Source organism: Rhinoderma darwinii, chromosome 1 (genome assembly GCF_050947455.1).
Source record: "Rhinoderma darwinii isolate aRhiDar2 chromosome 1, aRhiDar2.hap1, whole genome shotgun sequence".
Classification (NCBI taxonomy): Eukaryota; Metazoa; Chordata; class Amphibia; order Anura; family Rhinodermatidae; genus Rhinoderma; species Rhinoderma darwinii.
The window spans coordinates 657,137,802-657,164,359 of NC_134687.1; the positions used below are offsets into that span (position 1 = coordinate 657,137,802).

A 26,558-nucleotide genomic window follows, 5' to 3' on the forward strand; every position below is an offset into this window, starting at 1 on the left:
ATCCTATAATGTGTGATACTGTCTGCTGAGCTACTGTATCTAATCCCATCATGTGTGATACTGTCTGCTGGGCCTTATATCTAATCCTATCATGTGTGATACTGTCTGCTGGGCCTTATATCTAATCCTTTCATGTGTGATACTGTCTGCTGAGCCACTGTATCTAATTCTATCCAAAGTTTATAGGGTCATAGTGCTATAGATATTCTGTCTCCTATACACACACACACACATTTTCTTGGGGGGAACATATGTATTGGGGCTATTTCCCCTGACATTTTAAGTCCTTAGTGACGCCCCCGGCTGCTAGTGCTGCATTGTTGGGTCACTTAGGAGACCCAGCGATGCAGCTGAAAGCTGCGGACCGTCGGCCATGAGAAGTTTGCGGGTGGGGGGATAAGAACGTTTGCATCGGGGCCCATGAGCCTTTAGCTACGCCCCTGGCTGCAGTGCTCCACTAGGCGATGGTCACAGATTTGTTGTAGAAGTTTCCATATAACTGAATGTTGTTGTTTCTGCAGCAAGTACATGAATTTCTACTAACCACAATCAGTTGAGTGGGACAGTCACTTCTGGGTGTGAACATAGTCTTATATAACCAGTGACTGATCTGCGCTGCTCCTATAATCTCTCCAGCTGAGTGTAAAGTTCTACCACAATCATCTGGAGATATAACAAGGGTTAAATATCTTCCTTGTGAGACACAATATACAGGGTCACTGGTAGTAATGTAGAATGTGGATCCAGGAGGGGCGTGGCCTGACCTAGCATGTAGCCGGACGTGTGCTGTAGGAGCTCCCGCCATACATCCTGAATACTTCTACTTTCTACTTACCAGAAGCTTTCTTTTGGAGATTTACTGTTCTATACCGGCTTTCTGAGTGTCTCTGGGACCGAGTCGTGCAGTGCCTTTCTCGTTTGCATACTTACCTGCTGTGCTGTTTGTCTCGCCCTGCTGCGGGAGTTGGAGTAGTCGGGCACCATCTTGCAGCCACGAGGTGTGGCAGTTGCTGTTCGGTCCCCTTCTGTGCCTGGACGGACTCGGAGGGTCTTTGCCTCTGTGCGGTGCTGCTGACTTGTGCCGTGTCTACATCGTTTACTGGATGTCTTGTCAAGAGGAGATCCTGAGTACATGCTATCCCTGCTAACACCAGGAACGAGAACTCGACGTGGCTCTATAGGAGGGTCTCTCCTCAGTTCTCGTAGCTACCATATCTCCCTTTCCAGTTTCACACAGGACATTGATATGTCTATGAAAAGCAGGGGTGGACAGAGTGCTAGGGAAAAAGGCATTCCAGAGGGTAGCTGTGGCTGTTAAAGAACCCAGGAAGCCTGATATGCAACGGGAGATTGAAGCCTGTCTTGACCAATTTGCTCACTCTTTGCCTGTACCATTACCTGATGAATCACCTATGGATGCTGTTAACCCTGTAAATGTTGATGCTTTGCCTGTGGGTCTGTTGGTTGAGGACAATATATCTGGAACTCAGGCAGTTGCACAGGGATTGATAGAAACTGCTAGTATGCCGCGTGCCGAGACTCCTACACAACCTGAGGTTATTGCTGAACCTACGCTTACAGATGTGTTCATGGCGGTCAAACAATGCAATTCTGTGCTTTGTACCCTTCAGCTGCAAGTGAGGGGCATTTTGGAATCTCTGGCTATTACCAAACATGACATACAGAAGGTCACGGAGCGTACGACAGCAATGGAGGGTCGGATATCAGTGCTGGAGGATACTGTGACGCCATTGGTCAGAGAGACTTGACAACATGCACAAGAAATTGCGGCGCTGAAGGCGAAAGCTGATGATCTTGAGAACAGGTCGCGTCGTAACAACATCAGATTGGTGAGCGTCCCTGAAAGAGCTGAAGGTACTCAGCCCGACGACTATTTCCTGGTTGCAGGAGAAAATTGGCCGCACTAATTTGTCGCCGTTATTTGCCATTGAAAGGGCTCACAGGGTCCCGACCAGGCCTTTACCACCAGGGGCTCATCCTCGTCCCATTTTAATCAAAATGTTGCATTACAGGGACAGAGACATGGTCTTACGTAAAGCACCTGATCACGCTGATCTTACTATCCAAGGTGCTAATGTATCTATTTATCCTGATTACTCAGCGGATGTGCAGTGCAGAAAAGCTATGTTTCTTGAAGTCAAACGCAAATTATGTCTTTTAAATGTGACGTATGGTATGTTATATCCGGCCAAGCTACGTGTTGCTGCTCTTGGTGAGACTCACTTTTTCATTACGCCAGGAGAGGCGATGTCCTGGATTGAGCGGCATGAGAGACGGCTGTGCCAAGACAGAAGAGAAGATCCTTGAAAGTGTACTTTACATGACGTTTTTGCTGAAGCATGTTTTCCTGCTCAGTGATGGAGTAAATTGGTCCTGGACTGTGGAAAGCTTCACTTCTACAAGCTGGTTGCTGAACTGAGTTATTTTGCAAATTATATTGTATTATATGCTTGTTATTTTGTATACTGAATGTGCGATACTGGTAGTTCGTATCCTACTGATGGTGAGGGAACTGCATTGGACCTATTGTCCTGGTTTATGTTTCGCATGTTTTTTGATACTAGCATTACAGATTTACAGTGGGGTGGTTTATGGCTGCTCTGTTGCTTTATATTCCTAGATGCTGGTTCGTCTGGGGTACTGCACTGTTTCAAACGCATGGTCGCTGGATATGGCTTTGTTTCAATACCCCCCGCCTTCTCGAGTAGAAGGCTGAATTTGATGTCTAATGTTTTTTTTTTCTTGTTGGGTCTGTTTGTCGGGGGGGGGGGGGGATAACTGGGTTTGCTGGGAAGTACTATGCACTTATCGGGAAATTATTGCTTGTCTCATTCGGAGATAGGGATGTCCTTTGCTGGCCACTTTCTACCTGTTTCTATGGCGGGAAAAGTTAATTTTCTAACGTGGAATGTCCGTGGCTTAAATGATACTATAAACGTTATGCAATCTTTACTACCTTACGGGACTATCTGCCCGCTCTATGTTTACAGGAAAAGCATCTGTTGCCTGACTCTGTGCACTTACTTAAACGGACATGCATTGACCATATGTTTCATTCCACGTTTTACTCCTATTCGAGAGGTGTTAGTATTCTAGTTTATAGAAGTCTGCCATTTGAATGTCTCAGGTCGGAAGTGGACAAGGAGGGAAGATATGTTTGCCTATATTTTAAAACTTTATGGGATTCTGTGTAATGTCATTGCCATTTATGTTCGACCACCATTTTCAGGTGCTCTAATCAGCTTTGGGTTTCCTGGTGGTTGCTCCGGAGGCTCTATTGGTCATCTTAGGTGATTTTAATACATTTCTTGAACCATTCTTAGATAAGTTCCCGATGGTGGCTGCGCCTATTTCCTCCGGGGCTACTAGATTCGGTCATTTCTTACGTGAGTTGGATCTGCATGACCTCTGGAGACTCCGGGCGCCGGACCTGCGACAGTATTCTTGTTTTTCTGCTTCTCATAATTCATTATCTCGTATAGACCTGTGTTTGGGAAATACTCGCATGTTGCCCTATGTTGAAGGTGTTAGGTATCTTCCGCGCTCTTTATCTGATCACACTCCTGTCTTATTAACTTTGGGGTTACAGGTTGTAGCTCCTAATAGGCGTCCAGGCTGGAAACTTAATCCATTCTGGTTGAAGTTGGTGGGCGGGGGTATACTAGATGGATTGAAGGAGTATTTCCAAGAAAATGTGGGCTCTGCGTCTATACTGGTGGTTTTGGATGCCATGAAAGCCTTCTTACGGAGACTCTATACAAGAGGTGTCTAGAGTTAAAAGGAAGACTAGGGAATTAGGAGTGCTGAAACAGTCTTGACTGCAGGAAACAGAGGGGAGATATATACTAGACCCTACGCATGAAAATTTGAGCTCATGGAGGGAGGCGCAAGATGCACTCACGGCGCATGATAAACAAAGAGCAGAGAATAAACGCATGTTTATGAGACAGAGATACTTTGAGGAGGGGAGCGTACTGGACATCTGTTGGCTATTATTGCTAGAACGCAGCAGGCCGCTAATTTTGTGGCAGGTATTCGGAACGGGCAAGGCGAGCTTTTCACTGACTCAGGTATTTTGACTCAAATTTGTGAATATTATAGGCTGTTATATGCTTCCAAGGTTGTGGTCTCCGACGAGGCTATCAATAGTTATGTCAATGGTATTACCTTGCCGTCTTTGTCGTCGGAGCAATGCGGTTTCTCTAGAGTCGCCTATTACGCTGGAGGAGTTAGAGGAGGCAGTATCACAGTTGGCTAATGATAAGGCTCCTGGGCTTGATGGGTTCCCTGTTGAACTTTACAAAACCTATGGTGCCTTGTTATTGCCTCAGATGTTGTCAATGTTGCAGGTGGCAGGAGAGGACGGCTGCCTGCCCTATTCAATGATGGAGGCGCTCATAGTCATTATTTTAAAACCGGATAAAGATCCAGAGTATCCTGATTCCTATCATCCCATATCTCTACTTCCAACTGATATTAAAATTTTGGCTAAAGTCCTGACGCTCAGATTGGGAAAGGTGGTAACATCACTTGTACATAATGATCAAGTGGGCTTTATGCCATCTACACCGCATTCCAAATTATTATGCAAATGTTATTTTTCGCTGATTTTGCTATATAGTCGATGCAAATGACAGTCAGTATAATCTTCAAGCCATCAACCGTTGGAGTATAATGCTAATTTTATTGAACAAATCTCCTAATGATAACAGATTTTATTTTAGAAGTAAAAAACTCAAAATGCACTGTTTCGAATTATTATGCACAACAGAGATCAAAACCTTTTAAAGGTTGTAAAGAGAACTAAAATTGTAATTTGTTGAATTTGCAGCATCAGGAGGTCATATTTACAGAAATCAAAAGCTCATCCAATAAAAAAAAACTTAACAGGCCAAGTTACATGTTAACATAGGACCCCTTCTTTGATATCACCTTCACAATTCTTGCATCCATTGAATTTGTGAGTATTTGGACAGTTTCTGCTTGAATATCTTTGCAGGATGTCAGAATAACCTCTCAGAGCTTCTGTTTTGATGTGAACTGCCTCCGACCCTCATAGATATTTTGCTTGAGGATGCTCCAAAGGTTCTCAATAGGGTTGAGGTCAGAGGAACATGGGGGCCACACCATGAGTTTCTCTCCTTTTATGCCCATAGCAGCCAATGACACATAGGTATTCTTTGCAGAATGAGATGGTGCATTGTCATGCATGAAGATAATTTTGCTACAGAAGGCACGGTTCTTCTTTTTGTACTACGGAAGAAAGTGGTCAGTCATAAAATCTACGTACTTTGCAGAGGTCACTTTCACACCATCAGGGAACCTAAAGGGGCCTACCAGCTCTCTCCCCATGATTCCAGCCCAAAACATGACTCCGCCACCTCCTTGCTGACGTCGCAGCCTTGTTGGGACATGGTGGCCATTCACCAACCATCCACTACTCCATCCATCTGGACCATCCAGGGTTGCACGGCACTCATCAGTAAACAACACGGTTTGAAAATTAATCTTCATGTATTTCTGAGCCCACTGCAACCGTTTCTGCTTGTGAGCATTGTTTAGGGGTCCCGAATAATAGCTTTATGCACACTTGCAAACCTCTGGAGGATCCTACATCTTGAGGTTCGCGGGACTCCAGAGGCACCAGCGGCTTCAAATACCTGTTTGCTGCTTTGCAATTACATATTAGCAGCTGCTCTCCTAATCCTATTAATTTATCTGGCAGAAACCTTCCTCATTATGCCTTTATCTAAACGAACCCGCCTGTGCTCTGAATTAGCCACAAATATTTTCACAGTACGATGATCACACTTAAGTTTTCTTGAAATATCCAATGTTTTCATACCTTGTCCAAGGTATTGCACTATTTCACGCTTTTCGGCAGCAGAGAGATCTATTTTCTTTCCCATATTGCTTGAAACCTGTGGCCTGCTTAATAATGTGGAACGTCCTTCTTAAGTCGTTTTCCTTTGATTGGGCACACCTGGCAAACTAATTATCCCAGGTGTCTGAGATTGATTACAATGATCCAAAGAGCCCTAAGACACAATACCATCCATGAGTTTAATTGAAAAACTAATAATTAAATGTTTATGGCACTTAAATCCAATGTGCATAATAATTTGGAACACCGTGTAAATTCACTGCGATCAATGTTAGACATCTGTTCCTGAATCTCCAGGCGGTCCCGGATAATCCTGGGAACAGAGTTGTGTTATCTCTAGATGCTGCTAAAGCATTTGACAGTGTGGAATGGGCTTATCTGTGGGCCATCCCGGAGAGGATGGGATTTGGACCCCAATATCTCTCCTGGCTGAGATTACTGTATAATATGCCTAGAGCTCGTGTAAGGGTTAATAATTTGGTGTCTGATGTTTTTACTCTGAAAAGGGGTATGCGACAGGGCTGCCCATTGTCACGTTTGCTCTTCGCGCTGGCAATTGAACCTTTGGCTAGTAAGATTAGGATGACTCAGGAATTTGTAGGGTTTAAATATGGGGGGTTGGAAAAGAAGGTGGCATTATATGCTGATGATATCCTCTTGTTTCTGGGGGATGTGCAGGAGTCCTTGTCTCAGGCTGTTCAAACTATCACTATGTTTGGTGCTTACTCTGGTCTTGCTATCAATTGGACTAAGTCAGCCCTACTTCCAGCGGATCCGTTGGTGGATCCTTTGCTGCCTGATATGGCTATGGTCCCGGTTACAACACCGTTTAAATACTTGGGGATACAGATTACTCGAACAGTAATGGACTTCATTCCTCTGAACATCTTGGCGCCCCTGGGCAAATTTAAAATGAAGACTAAGGCCTGGGATAAATTGCCATTGGGATTGGTGGGCAGTGTTGGCTTAATAAAAATTATCTTGATGCCACAACTACTTTATATTTTGCATAACTCTCCAGTATGGATTCCCAAATCTTTGTTTCACAGAATTAATCAAATCTTTAGGGGGTTCATTTGAGGGTGGGGAACTCCTAGAATTAAGTTGGGGACTTTGCAGTTGGCTACTGATGAGGGAGGTCTGGCGGTCCCTAATCCTCAAATATATTTTTTGGCGGTGCAATTGCAACATTTTAAAGGTTGGGGAGGTTCAGATCATGGGAGTTTGGGCGGAGCCATATTGTCTCATTTGTTAGGTCAGGGGACCTTATTGTCCCTGCTTGAAGCACATCGTTTTAGACTTCCTCCCAGTCCTATGCCGACGGTTTCTTTGCTTCATAAGATTTGGTGGAAGACCCGGGATTTACAAATATAACGGGGATTACTAAATTCACCCCTCTGTGGCATAATGTGCGGTTGTGGGAGTTGTATCACTTACAGGGGTTTGACCTGTGGGATAATCTTGGGGTAAGGGTATGTTGCGCAATTATATAAAGATGGTGTCCTTAAGTCCTTTCAACAATTGCAGGAGGAGTTTACTTTACCCAATTACTTTACTTTTTATCAGTATTTACAATTGCGACATGCCCTAAATGCACAATATGGTGACTCTCCTCCGGAGGTACAGACTTTAGTAGTTATACGCGTGCTTGAGACTGCAGGTAGTGTGAAGGGTGTCATTTCGTTCTTGTATGGTCAATCTGCCTTCTGTGTCGCAATCACCTTTGGATAAGTTGAGAGTGAAGTGGTCGCGTGATGTAGGCCCTATCTCTGAGGAGGTTTGGAAAAGTATTTTAGCGGATGTCCCGTTGATTTCACTTAATGAGGCTCACCGCAGGTCTCCGCTCTTTTTACTTCATCGAGTTTATCGCACCCCGGTGCTTTTGCAGAAAATTGGTCTCCGGACTGATGCGGGGTGTCCAAGATGTTCGGAGGAACAGGCCGACCTTATCCATATGATGTGGGGCTGTCCTGCTTTGCAGAGGTATTGGGAAGGGATTTTTGTATTGATAGAGGGGGTGTTTAGTCTCCAGATGTCACGGGATCCACTGATAGGGGTTCTGGGTTCTGTGGACGATCTCAAAGCTACTGCTCTCCAAAATTTGGCCATTAAAAAAGTACTGTATCCGGCTCGTAAGCTGATATCTACATGGTGGTTGGACTCTTCTGCACCTCCTTATGGTGAATTAGTTAATAATATGAATAGAATTATACGGATGGAGAGGGCAATTTAAAACGTAAAAAATTTGAGGGTCAGTGGACTGAGTGGTTGCGGACACCAGGGTTGCCATCGATGTCTCTTCTGAATACGGTATCTGTAGGGCTAGGGGGGCTAGGTTGGGTATTATTTTGTTAGAGGATGACGGGTTGGTAGTGGAATATTGGAATGTTCAATGTAAGTTGATAAGATGATAAAGTGCATAGTACTCTTTGCCAGGGGGTGGGATGGGGCAGGGAGGTGGGCGGGGTGTTCATGTTTCATGTGATTTTTGTTTGTTCTATCTGAAAATTTGGTTAATAAAAACTATTTGATTAAAAAAAAAAAAAGAATGTGGATCCAGGGATCTGTCCGATTGTCAGCCGGGGCAAGGAGGTATTTTTCACTTTATGTAGAATTGGGTCTCTGTCTTGTGGTGATTGGTTTTTACCTTCCTCTGCATCTACTGGGATTCGTTATGTATATTAAGTACTTTTGTTTCCCATATCTTAACAATTATAAATCACCTTTTCTTAGAACTTTGCATTGCGCTGTTCCTCTATTATTACTCCTAGAAGCGTATGAATTATATGACATCTAGGTGTTACCAACTGTCACGTAGGGTTCGTGGACCCACTGGGCCGTACCGTCTTGGCGGTAAGGCAGCTGGCCGACAGGACGTAGGTCAAAGTCTAGAGTTCATATAGGGTACCTGTGGCAGATCGGACAGTAGCAAGGCAGGAACTTGACAGCAGGTGGACGTCAGGTGTGGAGAAGCAGGACAGGCGTTGAATACAGCACACTACGGCTACAGCTAAGCACGGCACTAGGATATAGGTTACAAGAACAGGAAACACTGGGAGCAGGAAACACTAGGGGACCATTTGCAAGACAGACTAGGAATACAACAACAAAGCTCATACATAGAACTAGGGAGCTGGACCCCTGTTATGGTCCCTACGGGATCCGGCAGTGGTGAGTAGACGCGAGCGCTGGCTTCCCCTGAGGAGGAGGCTGGGGCCAGCGCTTGCCGACTCGTGGCTGCGGCTCTCAGCGGGAGAACGGAGCTGACAGCCCACAGCCACGGACATGACACCAGCCAGGGGCATGACCATACAGTCTGACAATGTCCAATCAGTGCTGAAAATATCAGAAGGTGTAAGGACACGACTCTTTTACAAGCAGAATGGTAACACTCTTTTCTCAATTTAATCTTACATTTCCAGTAAGAATAACAGAGGAACGGCATAATGCAGAGTTCTAAGAAAAGATGCTCCAGAGTTGTTGATTCATGGGGAATACAAGGATTTACTATACAGACGTGTGAGGAGAGCCGACAAGTCCTCTATAAAGAGTGTTTTTTGCCTTCCTCTGGATGAACTGGGGTTTGTAAGTCTAAAAAGTTTGAACGTGATGGACTTAGACCTTGTTTAACCTACTAACTATGTAACTATGTAAAATGTCTCTCTCTGCCTATCCCGATCAGTCCTAACATTAACACCACCTGCCTAATATTGTGTAGGTCGCCCCCGTGATGCCAAAACAGCTCTGACCCATGGAGACATGGCATCTCCATGGTATGTGGCACAAGACGTTAGCAGATCCTTCAAGTCCTGTAAGTTGTGAGGTGCGGCCCCCATGGATCCGACTTGTTTTTCCAGCACATTCCACAGATAATCGATCGGGTTGAGATCTGGGGTATTTGGAGCCAAGTCAACCCCTTGAACCGTTCCTGATCAATATTTGCAGTGTGGCGGGGGCATCATCCTGCTGAAAGAGGGAACTGCCGTTAGGAATAACGCTGCCATAAGGGGCTACTTGTCTGCAGCAATGTTTAGGTAGGTGGTACCTGTCACATTTACATGAATGCCAGGACCAGCAGAACATTACCCAGATCATCACATTGCCTCTGCCCGCTTGACTTCTTTCAATAATGCATCCTGCTGCCATCTCTTCACCAGGTAAGCGACGCAGCCGGCCGTCCACATGATGTAAAAGAAAACGGGAATTATCGGACCAGGCCAACATCTTCAATTGCCCAGTTCTGATACTGCCTATTGTAGGTTCTTTTGGTGGTGTCAGCATGGGCGCTCTGACTGGTCTGAGGCTACACAGCTCCATACGCAGTAAGCTGCAATGCTCTGCGTGACCTGACACCTTTCTATTACAGCTAGCAGTAAAATTTTCAGTAATGTGTTATACAGTAACTCTTCTGTGGGCTGGGACCAGATGAGCTCCACACTCACATTGAGTCTTGACCGCCAATCGCCCTGTTGCCGGTACACCGGTTGTCCTTCCTTGGAGCACTTTTGGTAGGTACGAACCTTTACATACCAGAAACACCCTACAAGACTGACAGTTTTGGGGATGCTCTGATTAATTTGTCCCTTGTCATTTTATACTTCTCCATGTTTCAAACACATTAACTTAAAGAACTGACTGTTCACTTGCTGTCTAATATCCCCCCCCCCCCCTCTTGTCAGGAGCCATTGTGACGAGATCATCAATGTTCTTCACTCCACGTGTCAGTGGTTTTAATGTTACGGCTGATCGGTGTGTATATATGGAGGAGGACAGTAGGTGTTGTCTCTCTCATGGTGCTGTCATGGTCTCAAAGAAAACCAATTACCGGTAAATGTACTGATAAATATTATTTTTGATATAATATTATTCGCCATAACAGCACCAGGGAAAGGAAACTTGGAGTTATATAACCGTAGAGCTTCCTCCAACACCTCAGTGGTTTCCCATCCCCTGTAGAGAGGAAACTTGGAGTAGTTGTTTTCCTTACTACATGTACTTTGTCTGACTGTGGGTTCCCTCCCGTAAATTTTTTAGCAGGGGGTATTGTTCCTGGGCAAAGACCTGGTACACTTTTAGTTGGCATGGGGCTCTTATAATAGGACCCTTGCGTCCTGCCGATTTCACGTGTATTCACCACCTTAGGATGCAATTGAGTGCTATGGTGGATCAGAAAGCCGTTAGTTCCCCACCATTCACTCTGGTAGGCCATAATAGGCCTGCGGCTTACAGGGTGCAGGAACAGCGGCACAGGCAGTGAGGACCTCAACATTGTAATTTCGGCTCTGATCAGTAAACATAGAAGTGTAGCTTGAAGTGTCTGATATATAGACAGATATACAGTAGAAATGTATTCAGTCACTGTGTGTTTCCTACAGATGGATCCAGTAGAAGAAATCCACCAGAGAGATGTCCCAGTCCTCTGTATTCCCACGACTGTCCAGAGGAAAATCACAATGTCCCAGAGAATCATAAGGTAGATGAAGCTGAGCCCTATACCAGATCTATATAGGGGGTGTGGAGCTTTTTGGTGCTGCGGTCATAGATTTTGGTGGTTTCTTATATTGATCTGTTAGATTCTTCGCCTTCTCTGTTGTTGTAACGGCAGGGGGTAGGGAGACGGACAAGTGAGCCCTAATCTACCCGCCACTCTGTCCCTGCCTACTTGCAACGACCCGCCCTAGCGACGGGGTACAACTGGGCGGCGGTCCCTGCGCTCAGTAAGTGCACGACAAACACGACAAACATACAAGGAACACAAGCAAGGAAAAGGGGCCGTTGCCCACGGCAACACCGTGAGCAACCAGAGTGGTGAACGAGCCGAGTCAAGCCAGGAGTGTGCGAGGTACAAAACGAAAAGCAGAAGAGTAGTCGGTAAGCCAGGGTCGGTATGGAGCAGGATCAAAAATAGCAGGAGCTGTAGCTGGGCCAGGAACCACAAGGAAAGAAACAAAAGCAATAACAAGCACCGAGGGACAGGAAGTGCAGGCTTAAATAGACCGAGGGCGGGAGCTAGCTGAGTCTGGCCAGGTTACGATAGGCTCTCCCACTCCTAAGCCTGCCAGCCTGAATGGTGGAAGCAGGAGTCAGTCTCAGGGATGTATTCTCAGGTGCTGACTGATTAGTTCTGGGAGTTAACCCCGCTGTGCCTGGCAGATCCTTTACAGTACCCCCCCTTTTATGAGGGGCCACCGGACCCTTTCTAAGTGGACCTGGCTTACTGGGGAAACGCAGGTGGAACCTCCTGACCAATACCCCAGCGTGAACATCCCGGGCGGGTACCCAAGTCCTCTCCTCGGGCCCGAATCCTCTCCAATGGACCAGGTACTGGAGGGAGCCTTGGACCATCTTGCTGTCCACAATCCTGGCCACCTCGAATTCCACCCCCTCCGGGGTGAGGATGGGAACAGGAGGTCTCCTCGAGGGAGCCAAGGACGGGGAGCAGCGTTTGAGGAGGGAGGCATGAAACACGTCGTGTATCCGAAAAGACGGGGGTAACTCCAGCCGGAAGGAGACAGGATTGAGGACCTCAATGACCTTATACGGCCCAATAAACCGGGGAGCAAACTTCTTGGACGGAACCTTGAGACGCAAGTTCCTAGACGACAACCACACCAGATCCCCGACCATAAACAGGGGGTTAGCAGAACGTTTTTTATCAGCCTGAGTTTTTTGTACGCTCTGGGACACTTCTAGGTTTTTCTGAACCTGGGCCCAGACTGTGCACAGTTCCCGATGAACGACCTCTACCTCAGGATTGTTGGAACTACCAGGTGAAACGGAGGAGAACCGTGGATTAAACCCAAAATTACAAAAAAAAGGAGAGACCCCTGACGAGTTACTGACCCGGTTATTAAGGGAAAATTCGGCGAGGGGAATGAAAGAGACCCAATCAAATTGACAGTCAGAGACAAAACACCTTAAGTATTGTTCTAGAGACTGATTAGTCCTCTCCGTTTGGCCATTGGTTTCAGGATGGAAGGCAGAGGAGAAGGACAGATCAATCCCCAACTTCATACAGAAGGCTCTCCAAAACAATGAAACAAATTGTACCCCTCTGTCCGAAACAATATTGACAGGGACCCCATGGAGACGCAGGATGTGTTTGACAAACAAGGTAGCCAACGTTTTGGCGTTGGGTAGTTTCTTGAGGGGCACAAAGTGGCACATCTTACTGAAGCGGTCCACCACCACCCACACCACCGACTTGCCTTGGGATGGAGGCAAATCGGTGATAAAATCCATGGAGATATGTGTCCAAGGTCTCTGGGGAATGGGCAACGAACGCAGTAAGCCCGCTGGTCGGGACCTGGGAGTCTTGGACCTAGCACAAACCTCACAAGCGGCGACGTAGGCCTTAACGTCTTTAGGCAACCCAGGCCACCAATAATTTCTGTTAATGAGGTGTTTGGTACCCAGGATGCCTGGATGGCCAGATAGTGCGGAGTCATGATTTTCCCTAAGTACCCTTAGCCGGAATTGCAGGGGAACAAACAGCTTGTTCTCAGGAAGGTTCCCGGGAGCTGCACCTTAATCAGCAGCAATTTCAGAGACTAAATCAGAATCGATCGAGGAAATGATTATACCTGGAGGCAAAATACAAGCAGGATCTTCCTCCGAAGGAGGGCTGGCCATGAAGCTACGCGACAGTGCATCAGCCTTAATATTTTTAGACCCAGCCCTATAGGTAACCAAAAAATTGAATCTGGTAAAAAATAACGCCCATCGAGCTTGTCTCGGGTTTAGCCTCCGGGCAGATTCTAGGAACACCAGATTCTTGTGGTCGGTAAGGACCGTTACCTGGTGCCTAGCCCCCTCCAGGAAGTGGCGCCACTCTTCAAATGCCCATTTAATGGCTAAGAGTTCGCGGTTGCCAATATCATAGTTACTTTCAGTTGGCGAAAACTTCCTGGAGAAGTAGGCACAGGGGCGGAGATGAGTGAGGGACCTGGTACCCTGGGACAAGACAGCCCCCACTCCCACCTCAGATGCGTCAACTTCCACGATAAATGGCTCCATTTGGTTGGGCTGAACCAGCACCGGGGCCGAGACAAAGCACTTCTTAAGGACCTCAAAAGCCTGGACAGCCTCAGGAGGCCAGTGGAGGAGATCAGCACCTTTGCGAGTGAGGTCCGTAAGGGGCTTAGCGATGACCGAGAAGTTAGCAATAAATCTCCTGTAATAATTAGCAAACCCCAAAAAACACTGTAACGCCTTCAGGGAGGCAGGTTGGACCCATTCCGCCACAGCCTGAACCTTGGCGGGGTCCATGCGGAATTCATGAGGAGTGAGGATTTGACCCAAAAATGGAATCTCCTGTACCCCAAACACACATTTTTCGGTTTTGGCAAACAGTTTATTTTCCCGAAGGACCTGGAGCACCTTCCTGACATGCTCCACGTGGGAGGACCAGTCCTTGGAAAACACCAGTATGTCATCAAGGTACACTACCAGAAAAATCCCCAGGTAATTTCTCAAAATCTCATTTATGAAATTCTGGAAGACCGCAGGGGCATTACACAACCCAAAGGGCATGACGAGGTATTCGAAATGGCCTTCGGGCGTGTTAAACGCAGTCTTCCACTCATCCCCCTCTTTGATGCGAATAAGGTTATACGCCCCCCGTAGATCCAATTTAGAAAACCATTGGGCCCCCTGAACCTGATTAAAGAGATCAGGAATCAAAGGAAGGGGATACTGGTTCCTTACCGTGACCTTATTCAGGCTACGGTAGTCAATGCATGGCCTAAGACCACCATCCTTCTTCCTCACGAAGAAGAAGCCAGCACCTACCGGAGAAGAAGAGGGACGAATGTAACCCTTGGCCAGGGATTCCTGGATATACACTCTCATAGCTTCACGTTCGGGACAAGAAAGATTAAATATCCTACCCTTAGGAAGCTTAGCTCCTGGTACCAATTCGATAGCGCAATCGTATTCTCTATGTGGAGGTAACACTTCGGAGGCCTCCCTAGAGAAAACATCAGCGAAGTCCTGAACAAACTCGGGTAGCGTATTCGCCTCCTTAGGGGGAGAAATAGAATTAACAGAAAAACATGACGTACAACATTCATTACCCCATTTGGTTAGCTCCCCAGTATTCCAGTCAAACGTAGGATTATGCAACTGCAACCAGGGAAGACCTAGAACCAAATCGTACGATAATCCCTGCATCAACAGTACAGAGCATTGCTCCAAATGCATGGAGCCAACAAGGAGTTCAAAAACAGGGGTATGCTGCGTAAAATAACCATTAGCAAGAGGAGTGGCGTCGATACCCACTACCGGGACAGGTTTAGGCAAATCAATAAGAGGCATAGCAAGGGACATAGCAAATTCCACAGACATGATATTAGTAGAGGACCCTGAATCCACGAAAGCACTGCCGGTAGCAGACCTACCACCAAAAGAGACCTGAAAGGGAAGCAAGATCTTAGTACGTTTCATATTTACGGGAAATACCTGTGCGCCCAAGTGACCTCCCCGATGATCACTTAGACGCGGAAGTTCTCTGGCTGCAACCTTACGCTTAGGACAGTTGTTCACTTGATGCTTGTCGTCCCCACAGTAGAAGCAGAGACCATTCTTCCTGCGGAATTCTCTACGTTGTTGGGGGGACACGGAGGCCCCGAGTTGCATAGGTATCTCTGAATCTTTCGGGGAGGAACGAAGCAACGGAGCTTCGGGAGACATCATGGGGGAGTCGGAGGAGAAAACACATAAACGTTCACGTTGTCGTTCCCTGAGACGTCGGTCAAGTCGTATCGCTAAAGCCATAACCTGGTCTAGGGAGTCAGAAGAGGGATAGCTAACTAGCAGGTCTTTCAGGGCATTCGACAGACCCAACCTAAACTGGCACCTTAAGGCTGGGTCATTCCACCGAGAAGCTACGCACCACTTCCGGAAGTCAGAGCAATACTCCTCAACAGGTCTCTTACCCTGACTTAAGGTCACCAGCTGACTCTCGGCAAAGGCAGTCCTGTCAGTCTCGTCATAAATAAGTCCGAGAGCAGAAAAGAAACAATCAACGGAGGAAAGTTCAGGGGCGTCAGGAGCCAAGGAGAAGGCCCACTCTTGGGGCCCTTCCTGGAGCCGGGACATAATTATACCCACCCGCTGGCTCTCAGAACCTGAGGAATGAGGCTTTAAACGAAAGTAAAGCCTACAACTCTCCCGAAAGGAGAGAAAAGTCCTCCGGTCCCCTGAGAACCGGTCGGGCAACTTGAGGTGGGGTTCAAGAGGTGCGGTGCGGGGAACTACCAGGGTAGCATCAGGCTGGTTGACCCTCTGAGCCAGGGCCTGGACCTGTAGGGAGAGACCCTGCATTTGCTGAGCCAGGGTCTCACGGGGATCCATAGTGGTGTCAGGGACCAGGGGTAGACTAGGTATGGGCTTGTTATTATGTAACGGCAGGGGGTAGGGAGACGGACAAGTGAGCCCTAATCTACCCGCCACTCTGTCCCTGCCTACTTGCAACGACCCGCCCTAGCGACGGGGTACAACTGGGCGGCGGTCCCTGCGCTCAGTAAGTGCACGACAAACACGACAAACATACAAGGAACACAAGCAAGGAAAAGGGGCCGTTGCCCACGGCAACACCGTGAGCAACCAGAGTGGTGAACGAGCCGAGTCAAGCCAGGAGTGTGCGAGGTACAAAACGAAAAGCAGAAGAGTAGTCGGTAAGCCAGGGTCGGTATGGAGCAGGATCAAAAATAGCAGGAGCTGTAGCTGGGCCAGGAACCACAAGGAAAGAAACAAAAGCAATAACAAGCACCGAGGGACAGGAAGTGCAGGCTTAAATAGACCGAGGGCGGGAGCTAGCTGAGTCTGGCCAGGTTACGATAGGCTCTCCCACTCCTAAGCCTGCCAGCCTGAATGGTGGAAGCAGGAGTCAGTCTCAGGGATGTATTCTCAGGTGCTGACTGATTAGTTCTGGGAGTTAACCCCGCTGTGCCTGGCAGATCCTTTACAGTTGTATTGTACTTAATTGTTACATATGTGAAATCAGGGGCAAGATCTGACTAATAATAAAGCGGATGATGAAGCCGAAGAACAGCGGTTGAGGGGCGATCAACCGTGTATTCCAGGAGGTGTTACCACAGGTCAGTAATAATGAATTTAGAAAGTGAATTGGGAGGTTTGGTAAGGTGGGGTTCCTCCTTAGTTCTACATTACAGTAACACGTCAGACAATGTGTTATACATAGTGCAGGACCTGAGGGAGCTATGACTGCACATAGAAGTTCTCTACAAGGTGATCTATGAATCCGGTCATGTACTAGGCTTAGTGTCAGATTTCGGGGGGCACCAGCTGCGATTAATAGCCGAGATCTGAGAATACTAAATGTAACTACTTGAGCACCCTAGTTCAATGCTGATAGGCGGCTCTCGATGACATTTCCGGCCTTGCACTGTGTGTGAAACCACCCTCAGTGGCGTTTTTCCTGACTTATTTGTTTTTTCAGGCAGACGTTACACGACAGTTTATAGTAAAATATAAAATGCACCGCACACAATGGCTGTTTTTTATTTGTGTTTTTTTCTGCTCTTTTGGTGAGTGTTTTGCTTCCGTGCCATTTATTTTTCAAAACGCAGCATGCTTCTCTATAGAACCTGAAAAACGGCAGAAAAAAAAATAGGTTACAAATGTAGGAATCAAAAAAACTAAAAAAAAAACTTCAGATGAGTCGCTTGTAAAACACGCATGAAATTCATGGCATTTTTTTACAACTCAAGAATTGACACGCAGCAAATTTGTTGCAGAAATGTCTGAGACTTTTTCCATTCATCTGTATGAGGTTTGCAGAAATTCAAGCACAGAAACTTTTCTATTCACGAGTCTCATCTGCAGAAGTTTCTGTAACAAATCTGCCACGTCTGAATTTACTATAAATGTCAGTACGTTGTGGAGGAACTATATACCGCCAATCACTTCACGTTTTGCAGGAAAGGGTTAAACATAATTTTGTTATAGTCAACAACAAAAAACATACATTTTGGTACTTTTTAAATTTATTTGGTTCAACCGTAACAAATCCCCGAATAATAACGTCTGAGAAGAAAGATCCTCATTATAGATCTATATTTAATATGAGACTGGGACAAAAATTCTGAAACTATTAGAAAATACACAAGGTCCCCATGACAACTCTGCTCACAAGTCATAAGGGGAGATGTTTTTTTTTCTATTTGGGGGTAATCTAATCTTCCAGATCCATGATTATTAGGAAGCTCGTATTTCACATGTAATTATTGTACATACAAAGACGTATTAGTGATGATCACCTGCACTCAGAGGCCACTTCACTAGGACCACCTTATTAGTACTTGATAGGACGCTCTTTCCCCTTAGAACATCCTGAATTCTTAGCGGAATGATATAACAATGTACTGGAAACCTTCATTACAGATTCTGATTGATAACCTCACTCTGTATATTCCACTACATCCTAAACATGTTCTATAATACTGAGATCCGGTGACTGATCAGCCATTAGGATATACAGACCTCATTGTCATGTCCGTGAATTCAGCAGGAGATGTGTGCTTTGTCTCATGACGCATTATCTGTGGCCAAGATTAGATTGTCAATGACAATATTAGGTTCTTGTAACAAAGTGATTCCAAATTGGTGTTAAAGGGTCAAATGTGTTTGCAGAGGACAGGTAGGATTGTCAGACAGGGTAATGGTTTTTTAACCCGTTAGTGACCGCCCATAGGTGTTTTTACGGCGGCAACTATCGGGCTTTATTCCGATGCAATTGCCTTTTTTCGGCGCTGCATCGGAATAAATAATCACTGCCGGGAGCAGTTAAATCTTCCTGCTCTCAGCTACTGGAGGTCTGCCTCTACGGTCTCGTCCGTTTAACCTCCTCAGATGCGGCGCTCAATAGCGAGCTCCGCATTTGAGTGGTTTTGGAGGGAGGGGGCTACCTCTCTCACTTCACTAACACCCTGCGATAAGATCACAGGGTGCCGGTGTCTTCTATAGCAGCCAGGGGCCTAATAAATGCCCCCAGGTCTGCCTCTAGTTAATGCCTGCTAGGGATACCTGTCCGTTTTACACGGACAGGCAGTAATACACTGCAATACAGAGGAATTGCAGTGTATTATAAAAGCGATCAGGTGATCGCACAGTAAAGCCCACTAGTGGGACTAATAAAAAAGTTGAAAAAGAGTTTACTAAAGATAATAATAAATAAATAAAAATTCAAAGTGAAAAAAAATTAAAAACCCACTCTTTCCCCTAACAAAATGCTTTATTAGTAATAAAAAATTAAAAAAAGTTACACATATTTGGTATCGCCGCATCCGTAATTACCTCAACTATAAAGTTATTGCATTATTTAATCTGGTCGGTGAACGCCGTAAAAAATCAAATAAAAAAACAATGAAGTATTTCTGTTTTCTATGTATCCTGCCTTGTGTTAAAATGTGATAAAAAGTGAATAAAAAGTATGTACTCCAAAATGGTACCAATAAAAACTACAAGTCGTCCTGCAAAACAAAAAAAGCCCTCATACAACTGCATCGGCTGAAAAATCAAAAAGTTATGGCTCTTCAACTATAGAGATACAAAAACAAATTATTTTGAAAAAAAAGTTTTTCGTGTGTAAAAGTAGTAAAACATAAGAAAAGTATATAAATTTGGTATTGTCACAATTGTAACAACCCACTGAATAAAGTTATTGTGTTATTTATACCACACGGTAAACGGTCTAAATTTAGGACGCAAAAAAGTGTGGCGAAATTGCTGAGTTTTTTTCTATTCCCCTTCCAAAAAAAAGGAAATAAAAGTTAATCAATAAATTCTATGTACCCCAAAATGGTGCTGTTAAAACATACAACTTGTCCCGCAAAAAACAAGACCTTATACAGCTATGTTGACGGAAAAATAAAGAAAGTTATAGCTTTTTGAATGAGACTATGGAAAAACTAAAAAAATAGGCTGGTCACTAAGGGGTTAAATATATGTTTGTTTTATCAAGTTAAGGTTTATGTAATAAAAGTGGTGACTGGGTGTAGGCCAGAATCCTGGACTTCATCATTGATAGATTTTAAAGCGCACCTATGTTTTTATCCAAAAGTTAAAAATAGTCACGCTCCTCAGTCTCCAGCGATGTTATGAGGTCTTACTCGCATTTTAGAGCTTTGAAAATTCTTGCAAATAAAAGCAAAACCGTACAAATTTTCCATGTTTTTTGTGAAGCCACGAGACAATGCCACAATTTCCTGAGATTCTCTGCAATAGACAAACTTTTAGCGTGACGTGAGGACCCTGTACCGGCAGCTTTTCAGTTATTATTGAGAAATACTTGCAGCAAACATTAACCCCTTCCCGCCATTTCACGTACAGTTACGTGATGGGAGATGGTCTTTTCCCGTAACTCCACGTAACTGTACGTGAAACAGATGGAGCTGGCTCAGGAGCTGAGCCAGCGACATCACCGCCGGGTGACAGCTGTATGTTACAGCTGGCACCCTGGGGTATCGGCCAGGACCGGAGCTAGCCTCCGATCCGACCGATTAACCCCTCACATGCTGCGTTCGATAGAGATCGCAGCATGTGAGGAGTTTATAGACACCGGCACCCCAGCAACGTGATCGCTGGGTTGCCGGTGGCTGCAAAGGCAATTGGAGGGCTAATGCTTACCTCCCGGTCTGCCAGTAAGGGAATCCTCCTATGTCCCGTCGTCGGCGGGGCCCAGGAGGCTTCCGGTACCATCGGCAAGATGGTGCTGGCTCAGCTTCCGGCTCAGAAGCTGAGCCGGCGTCATCAGCAGTGGGTGTCCGCTGTATGTTACAGCGGACACCCTGATCTATCGCCAGGAACCGGAGCTAGCTCTGATTCCTGGCATTAACCCCTTCGATGCATCCATTGTGATCGCTGCATCCTAGAGGTTTGTAGCAAATCGGCAGCATTGCCATGCGATGGCAAGGCTGGCGACTGCTACTATGGCAACAGGAGCCCTAACAATGGCCTCCTGTCTGCCATTACATAAGCTGATTAGGCCCCGCCCGGAGGTGGAGCCTGATCGGCTTGCTGTCAGTGAACAACTGACAGTTCTAATACATTGCACTACATAGGTAGTGCAATGTATTAGAACATCAAACAAACTGTTGGACTAAAGAAAAGTTGTAAAAAATACAATAAAAGTTTCAAATAATAACACAATACACAATCGCCCTTTTTCCCTTATCAAGTCATTTATTATTGAAAAAAAATAATAAAGCCATACATATTTGGTATCGCTGCGACCGTAACGACCTTAACTATAAAAATATAATGTTATTTATTCCGCACAGTAAACGGCGTAAAAAAAAACGAAAAAATACTGACATGATTGCTATTTTTTGGTCAGTTTGTCTTCCAAAAATTGAAATAAAAAGTCGCATGTACCCAAAAACTGTGTCTATAAAAACTATAACTCGTCTCGCTAAAAACAAGCCCTCATACAGCTCCGTCGACGAAAAAATTAAACCCGTTATGGCTCTCACAACTAGGCGACAGAAAGAATCCATTCTCTTTACAAAAGTTATTTTATTGTGCAAAAAGTTGTAAAACATAAAAAGTGCTATAAATTAGGTATCGCCTGAATCGGACTGAATAAATGTAACATGTAATTTATAACGCATGGTGAACGCTGTATAAAAAGAATTAAAAAATATGACAGAATTGCTGTTTTTTTGGTCACGTTGCCTCCCAAAAAAAAAGGATAACAAGTGATCAAAAAGATACATGTACCCCAAAATGGTACCAATAAAAACTCCAGCTCGTCCCGCAAAAAAAAACAGCCGTCATACCACTACGTCTATGAAAAAATAAAATTAGTTAAGGCTCCAATAAGCCAGGAAATAAAAATATGCCGTTGTGCCAGCCCGATGGGAACGTTTCGTCTGTTTCAAGTGGCGAATTATCAAGACCCCTAAAATTAGGGAACCAGGAAGGGGAGGGCCCAAACATATCTGCTGGAAGGGTGCCCGTATTATACCAGGACAACACTTCCCAGCAAAATTCCTGAAACTGCAAAGATCCCGAGTGTGGACCAAAAGGGGAATAAGTAAAGACCATTTATTAGTGCGACACCGGCCTGTGCAGAAAGGATTGTGTCACAGCGTAACACACATCTATGGATCATTTTATTGTTTTAATTACCCCATTATTATACCACCTGACTATGCCCCTTATATACTCCGCCCGGCTTACATGTACCCCCACATTATAAACGGAAACACCAGTAAGACTCCAAACAAAACTACTACAAGCAAAATCCACGCTCCAAAAGCCAAATGGCGCTACCTCCCTTCTGAACCCTACAGTGTGCCCAAACAGCAGTTTACTTCCACATATATGGCATCAGCATCGGGAGAACCCTTTTAACAATTTTTGGGGTGTGTGTCTCCAGTGGCACAAGCTGGGCGCCACATATTGGCATATCTATGGAAAAAATCCCATTTTCACTCTGCAACATCGAGTGCACACCAATTTCTGCCAATCACCTGTGGTGTTAATATGCACAGTACACCCCTAGGTGAATACCTTTAGGGGTGTAGTTTCCAAAATGGGGTCACTTCTGGGGGGATCCACTGTTTTGGTCCCACAGGGACTTTGCAAATGCAACATAGCGCCCAGAAACCAATCCAGCAAAATCTGTACTCCAAAAGCCAAATGGCGCTCCTTCCCTTTTGAGCCCTACTCTGTGCCCAAACAGCAGTTTATGACCACATATGGGGTATTGCCGTACACAGGAGAAGTTGCTTTACAAGTGTTGGGGTGCTTTTTTTCATTTATTTGTTGAGAAAATGAAAAATTTTCAGCTAAAACTAGGTCTTATTGAAGAAAAAGGATTTTTTGTATTTTCACTGCCCAATTCTAATAAAATCTTTGAAATATCTGTGGGGGTCAAAATGCTCACTACACCCTAGAAGAATTCCTCAAGGGGTGTAGTTTCGTGAATCGAGCCAGTTTTGGGGAGTTTCCACTGTACTGGTACCTTAGGAGCTTTTCAAATGTGACATGGTGTCAAGAAACTAATCCAGCAAAATCTGTGCTGCAAAAGCCAAATGGCGCTCCTTCTCTTCTGATCCTTGCCGTGTGCCCAAACAGCAGTTTATGACCACAAATGGGGTATTGCCGTACTCCAGAGAAGTTGCTTTACAAATGTTGGGGTTCTTTTATTCCTTTATTTGTTGAGAAAATGAAAAATTTTGAGCTAAAGCTACGTCTTATTGGAAAAAAAGGATTTTTTTTATCTTCACTTCCCAATTCTAATAAAATCTATGAAACCCCTGTGGGTTCAAAATGCTCACTACACCCCTAGATGGATTCTTCAAGGGGTGTAGTTTCCTAAATGGAGTCACTTTTTTGGTGAATTCACTGTTTTGGTCCCTTAGGGGCTTTGCACATGCGACATGGTCTCCGCAAACCATTCCTGCTAAATTTGAGCTCCAAAAGCCAAATAGCGCTCTTTCCCTTCTAAGCCCTGCCGTGTGTCAAAACAGCCTTTTATGACCACATGCGGGGTATTGCTTTACTCGGGAGAAATTGCTTTACAAAAGTAGTGGTGCGTTTTCTCCTTTTAGTCCTTGTGGAAATTAGAAAAAATTAGCTAAACCTACATTTTCTTTGAAAGAATGTAGATTTTCATTTTCACGGCCTACTTCCAATAATTTCTGCAAAAAACCTGCGGAGTCAAAATGCTCACTATACCCCTAGATAATTTCCTCAAGGGGTATAGTTTCCAAAATGGGGTCACTTTTGGGGGATTTCCACTGTTTTGGCACCGCAAGAGCCTTTCAAACCTGTCATGGTGCCTAAAATATTTTCTAATAAAAAGGAGGCCCCAAAATCCTCTAGGTGTTCCTCTGTTTCTGAGGCCTGTGCTTCAGTCAATAAGTGCACTAGGGCCACATGTGGGGTATTTATAAAAACTGCAGAATCTGGGCAATAGATATTGAGTTGCGTATCTCTGGTAAAACTTTCTGTGTTACAAAAAAAATAGATGAAAAATGAATTTCTGCAAAAGAAAAAAAAGAAATTTGAAAATATCACATCTACTTTGCCTTAATTCCTGTGAAACATCTAAAAGGTTAAAAAACTTTCTAAATGCTGTTTTGAATACTTTGAGGGGTGAAGTTTTTAAAACGGGGTGACTTATCAAGGGTTTCTAATATATAAGGCCCTAAAATCCACTTCACAACTGAACTGGCCCCTGTAAAAATAGCCTTTTGAAATTTTCTTGAAAATGTGAGAAATTGCTGCTAAAGTTCTAAGCCTTGTGATTTCATAGAAAAATAAAAGGATGTTCTAAAAACAATGCCAATCTAAAGTAGACATATGGGTGATGTTAATTAGCAACAATTTTGTGTGGTATTACTATCTGTCTTACAAGCAGATACATATAAATTTAGAAAAATGCAAATTTTTGCAATTTTTCGATACATTTTGGTGTTTTTCACAATTAAATACTTAATGTATCGAGCAAATTTTGCCAGCAACATAAAGTCCAATGTGTCACGAGAAAACAATCTCAGAATCGCTTGGATAGGTAAAAGCATTCCGAAGTTGTTAGCACATAAAGTGAAACATGCCAGATTTGAAAAAATTGGCTGTGTCCTGAAGGTCAAAACAGGCTGTGTCCTTAAGGGGTTAAACATCTAGGGCAAAGTGCACATGGGAGTCAGAAAAAAATGTATAACAAAGCAGAGAGAGATGCAAGAAGCTACTGCAAGGATTACATGAGAGTTCAGGCAGGCTATGGGTACAGGAAGCTTTAGCAGAGAGAGGCGCTCCCATTTTCTGCAGTCTGTCTACTCTTCTCTGTAACTAGAGACTGAATTTGTAGGACAACCGAGAGTAGACAGCAAATTATAGAAAAGGAGTCACCTAGTGGCAGTAACTTCATACAGACTTTGCAAGGATAAAACAGACATTTTTTTAAGAAATCAAATATCAAAATTGCTAGATATCAGGTATACTATTAGATTAGCACCAGTTTTTAATGAAAAGTTATTGTCCATTTAAAGTGTTTTTCAAAGATTTATCAGGCTGGAATTAGGCATTCCGTTTTTGCGGCAGTATTTGGTACAGTTTTTTGAGCCAAAGCCTGTGGTGGTTTTGAAAGGAATGGCTCAAACCTCTCCATCCAGCTGGATCCACTTCTGACTGACTATAAAAAAAACGGCATGCAGCCTTATATGTTATAAATTTGTCTACTGTGTGGTTTGAAAAATATAAAAATCAAAAAATCTATTTTTAATCCTAACAGAAAATGCCAGTAAGAACACTGAGGGAAACGTCATGTTTTCAATAAATGATGAAGTAGAAGATGAAGATATCATGCAACAGTCTTCAGGAGAAACCCACACTACCATTAATGTACATCCAGGACTTCACAGTAAAGATCTATTATATAATTCCCCAAATCATGAGGATCCTTCTCCTAACCAATCCCAGATTGTTACCACAAGTAAAGCTCAGAAAGGGGCTAAAAGGTTTCAATGTGATAAACAGGTCACAAAAATCTCAGGTCCTTTAAAGCATGGAAGAATTCACACAGTGGAGAAGCTGTATTCTAGTTTAGAATGTGGTAAATGTTTTACACATAAATCAAGTCTTACTACACACAAGATAAATCACACAAGGGTGAAGTCATATTCATGTTCAGAATGTGGGAAATGTTTTACAGAGAAATCAAGTCTTGTTAAACATTGGAGAATTCACACACGAGAGAAATCATATTCATGTTCAGAATGTGGGAAATGTTATACAGAGAAATCAAGTCTTGTTAAACATGAGAGAATTCACACAAGAGAGAAGCTGTATTCATGTTCAGAATGTGGGCAATGTTTTACACAGAAATCAAATCTTGTTATACATGAGAGAAGTCACACAGGAGTGAAGCCATATTCATGTCCAGAATGTGGGAAATGTTTTACAGAGAAATCAAGTCTTGTTAAACATGAGCGAATTCACACAGGAGAGAAGCCGTATTCATGTTCAGAATGTGGGAAATGTTTTACACAGAAATCAAATCTTGTTAGACATGAGAGAAGTCACACAGGAGAGAAACCGTATTCCTGTTCAGAATGTGGGAAATGCTTTACACAAAAATCACATCTTGTTAAACATGAGAGAAGTCACACAGGAGAGAAGCCGTATTCATGTTCAGAATGTGGTAAATGTTTTACAGATAAATCAAATCTTGTTATACATGAGAGAAGTCACACAGGAGAGAAGCCGTATTCATGTTCAGAATGTGGTAAATGTTTTACAGATAAATCAAATCTTGTTATACATGAGAGAAGTCACAGAGACAAACCATAATCATGTTCAGAATGTGGGAAATGCATTTTATGAAAATCAAATCCTGCTAAACATGAGAAAACTCACAGAGGGTAGAAGTTATTTTGTTCTATGTATGGAAAATGTTTTACATGAAAATAAAAATGTTAAATTCATCAAAAAATCTGCATAAACAAAACCTGTATTCTATTTTGGAATGTGGGAAAAGCTGTAGGAGCAAAAAATTATTTTGTAACTCATCAGGTTATTCACAGACAATAACACCTTGGCTACGCAGCCAATTATTGCCTCACACAGAACTATTTTTTTAAAATCTGGTGTGTCACTTTGTGAGATTATTTAAACGTCCTTT

At 44.1% G+C, this 26,558-nt stretch overlaps 1 protein-coding gene across 1 annotated transcript in view; it reads left to right on the forward strand.

Annotated features, from left to right (window-relative positions):
* The window catches only part of LOC142664042 (uncharacterized), a 30,358-nt gene extending 4,044 nt beyond the window's left edge, over positions 1-26,314 (forward strand). The window contains exon 4 of the mRNA XM_075842937.1: positions 25,170-26,314. Within this exon, the coding sequence (XP_075699052.1) occupies positions 25,170-26,227 (1,058 nt within the window). The 3' untranslated portion in view covers positions 26,228-26,314. The remainder of the gene's footprint in view (positions 1-25,169) is intronic.
* The last annotated feature ends 244 nt before the right edge of the window (positions 26,315-26,558 follow it).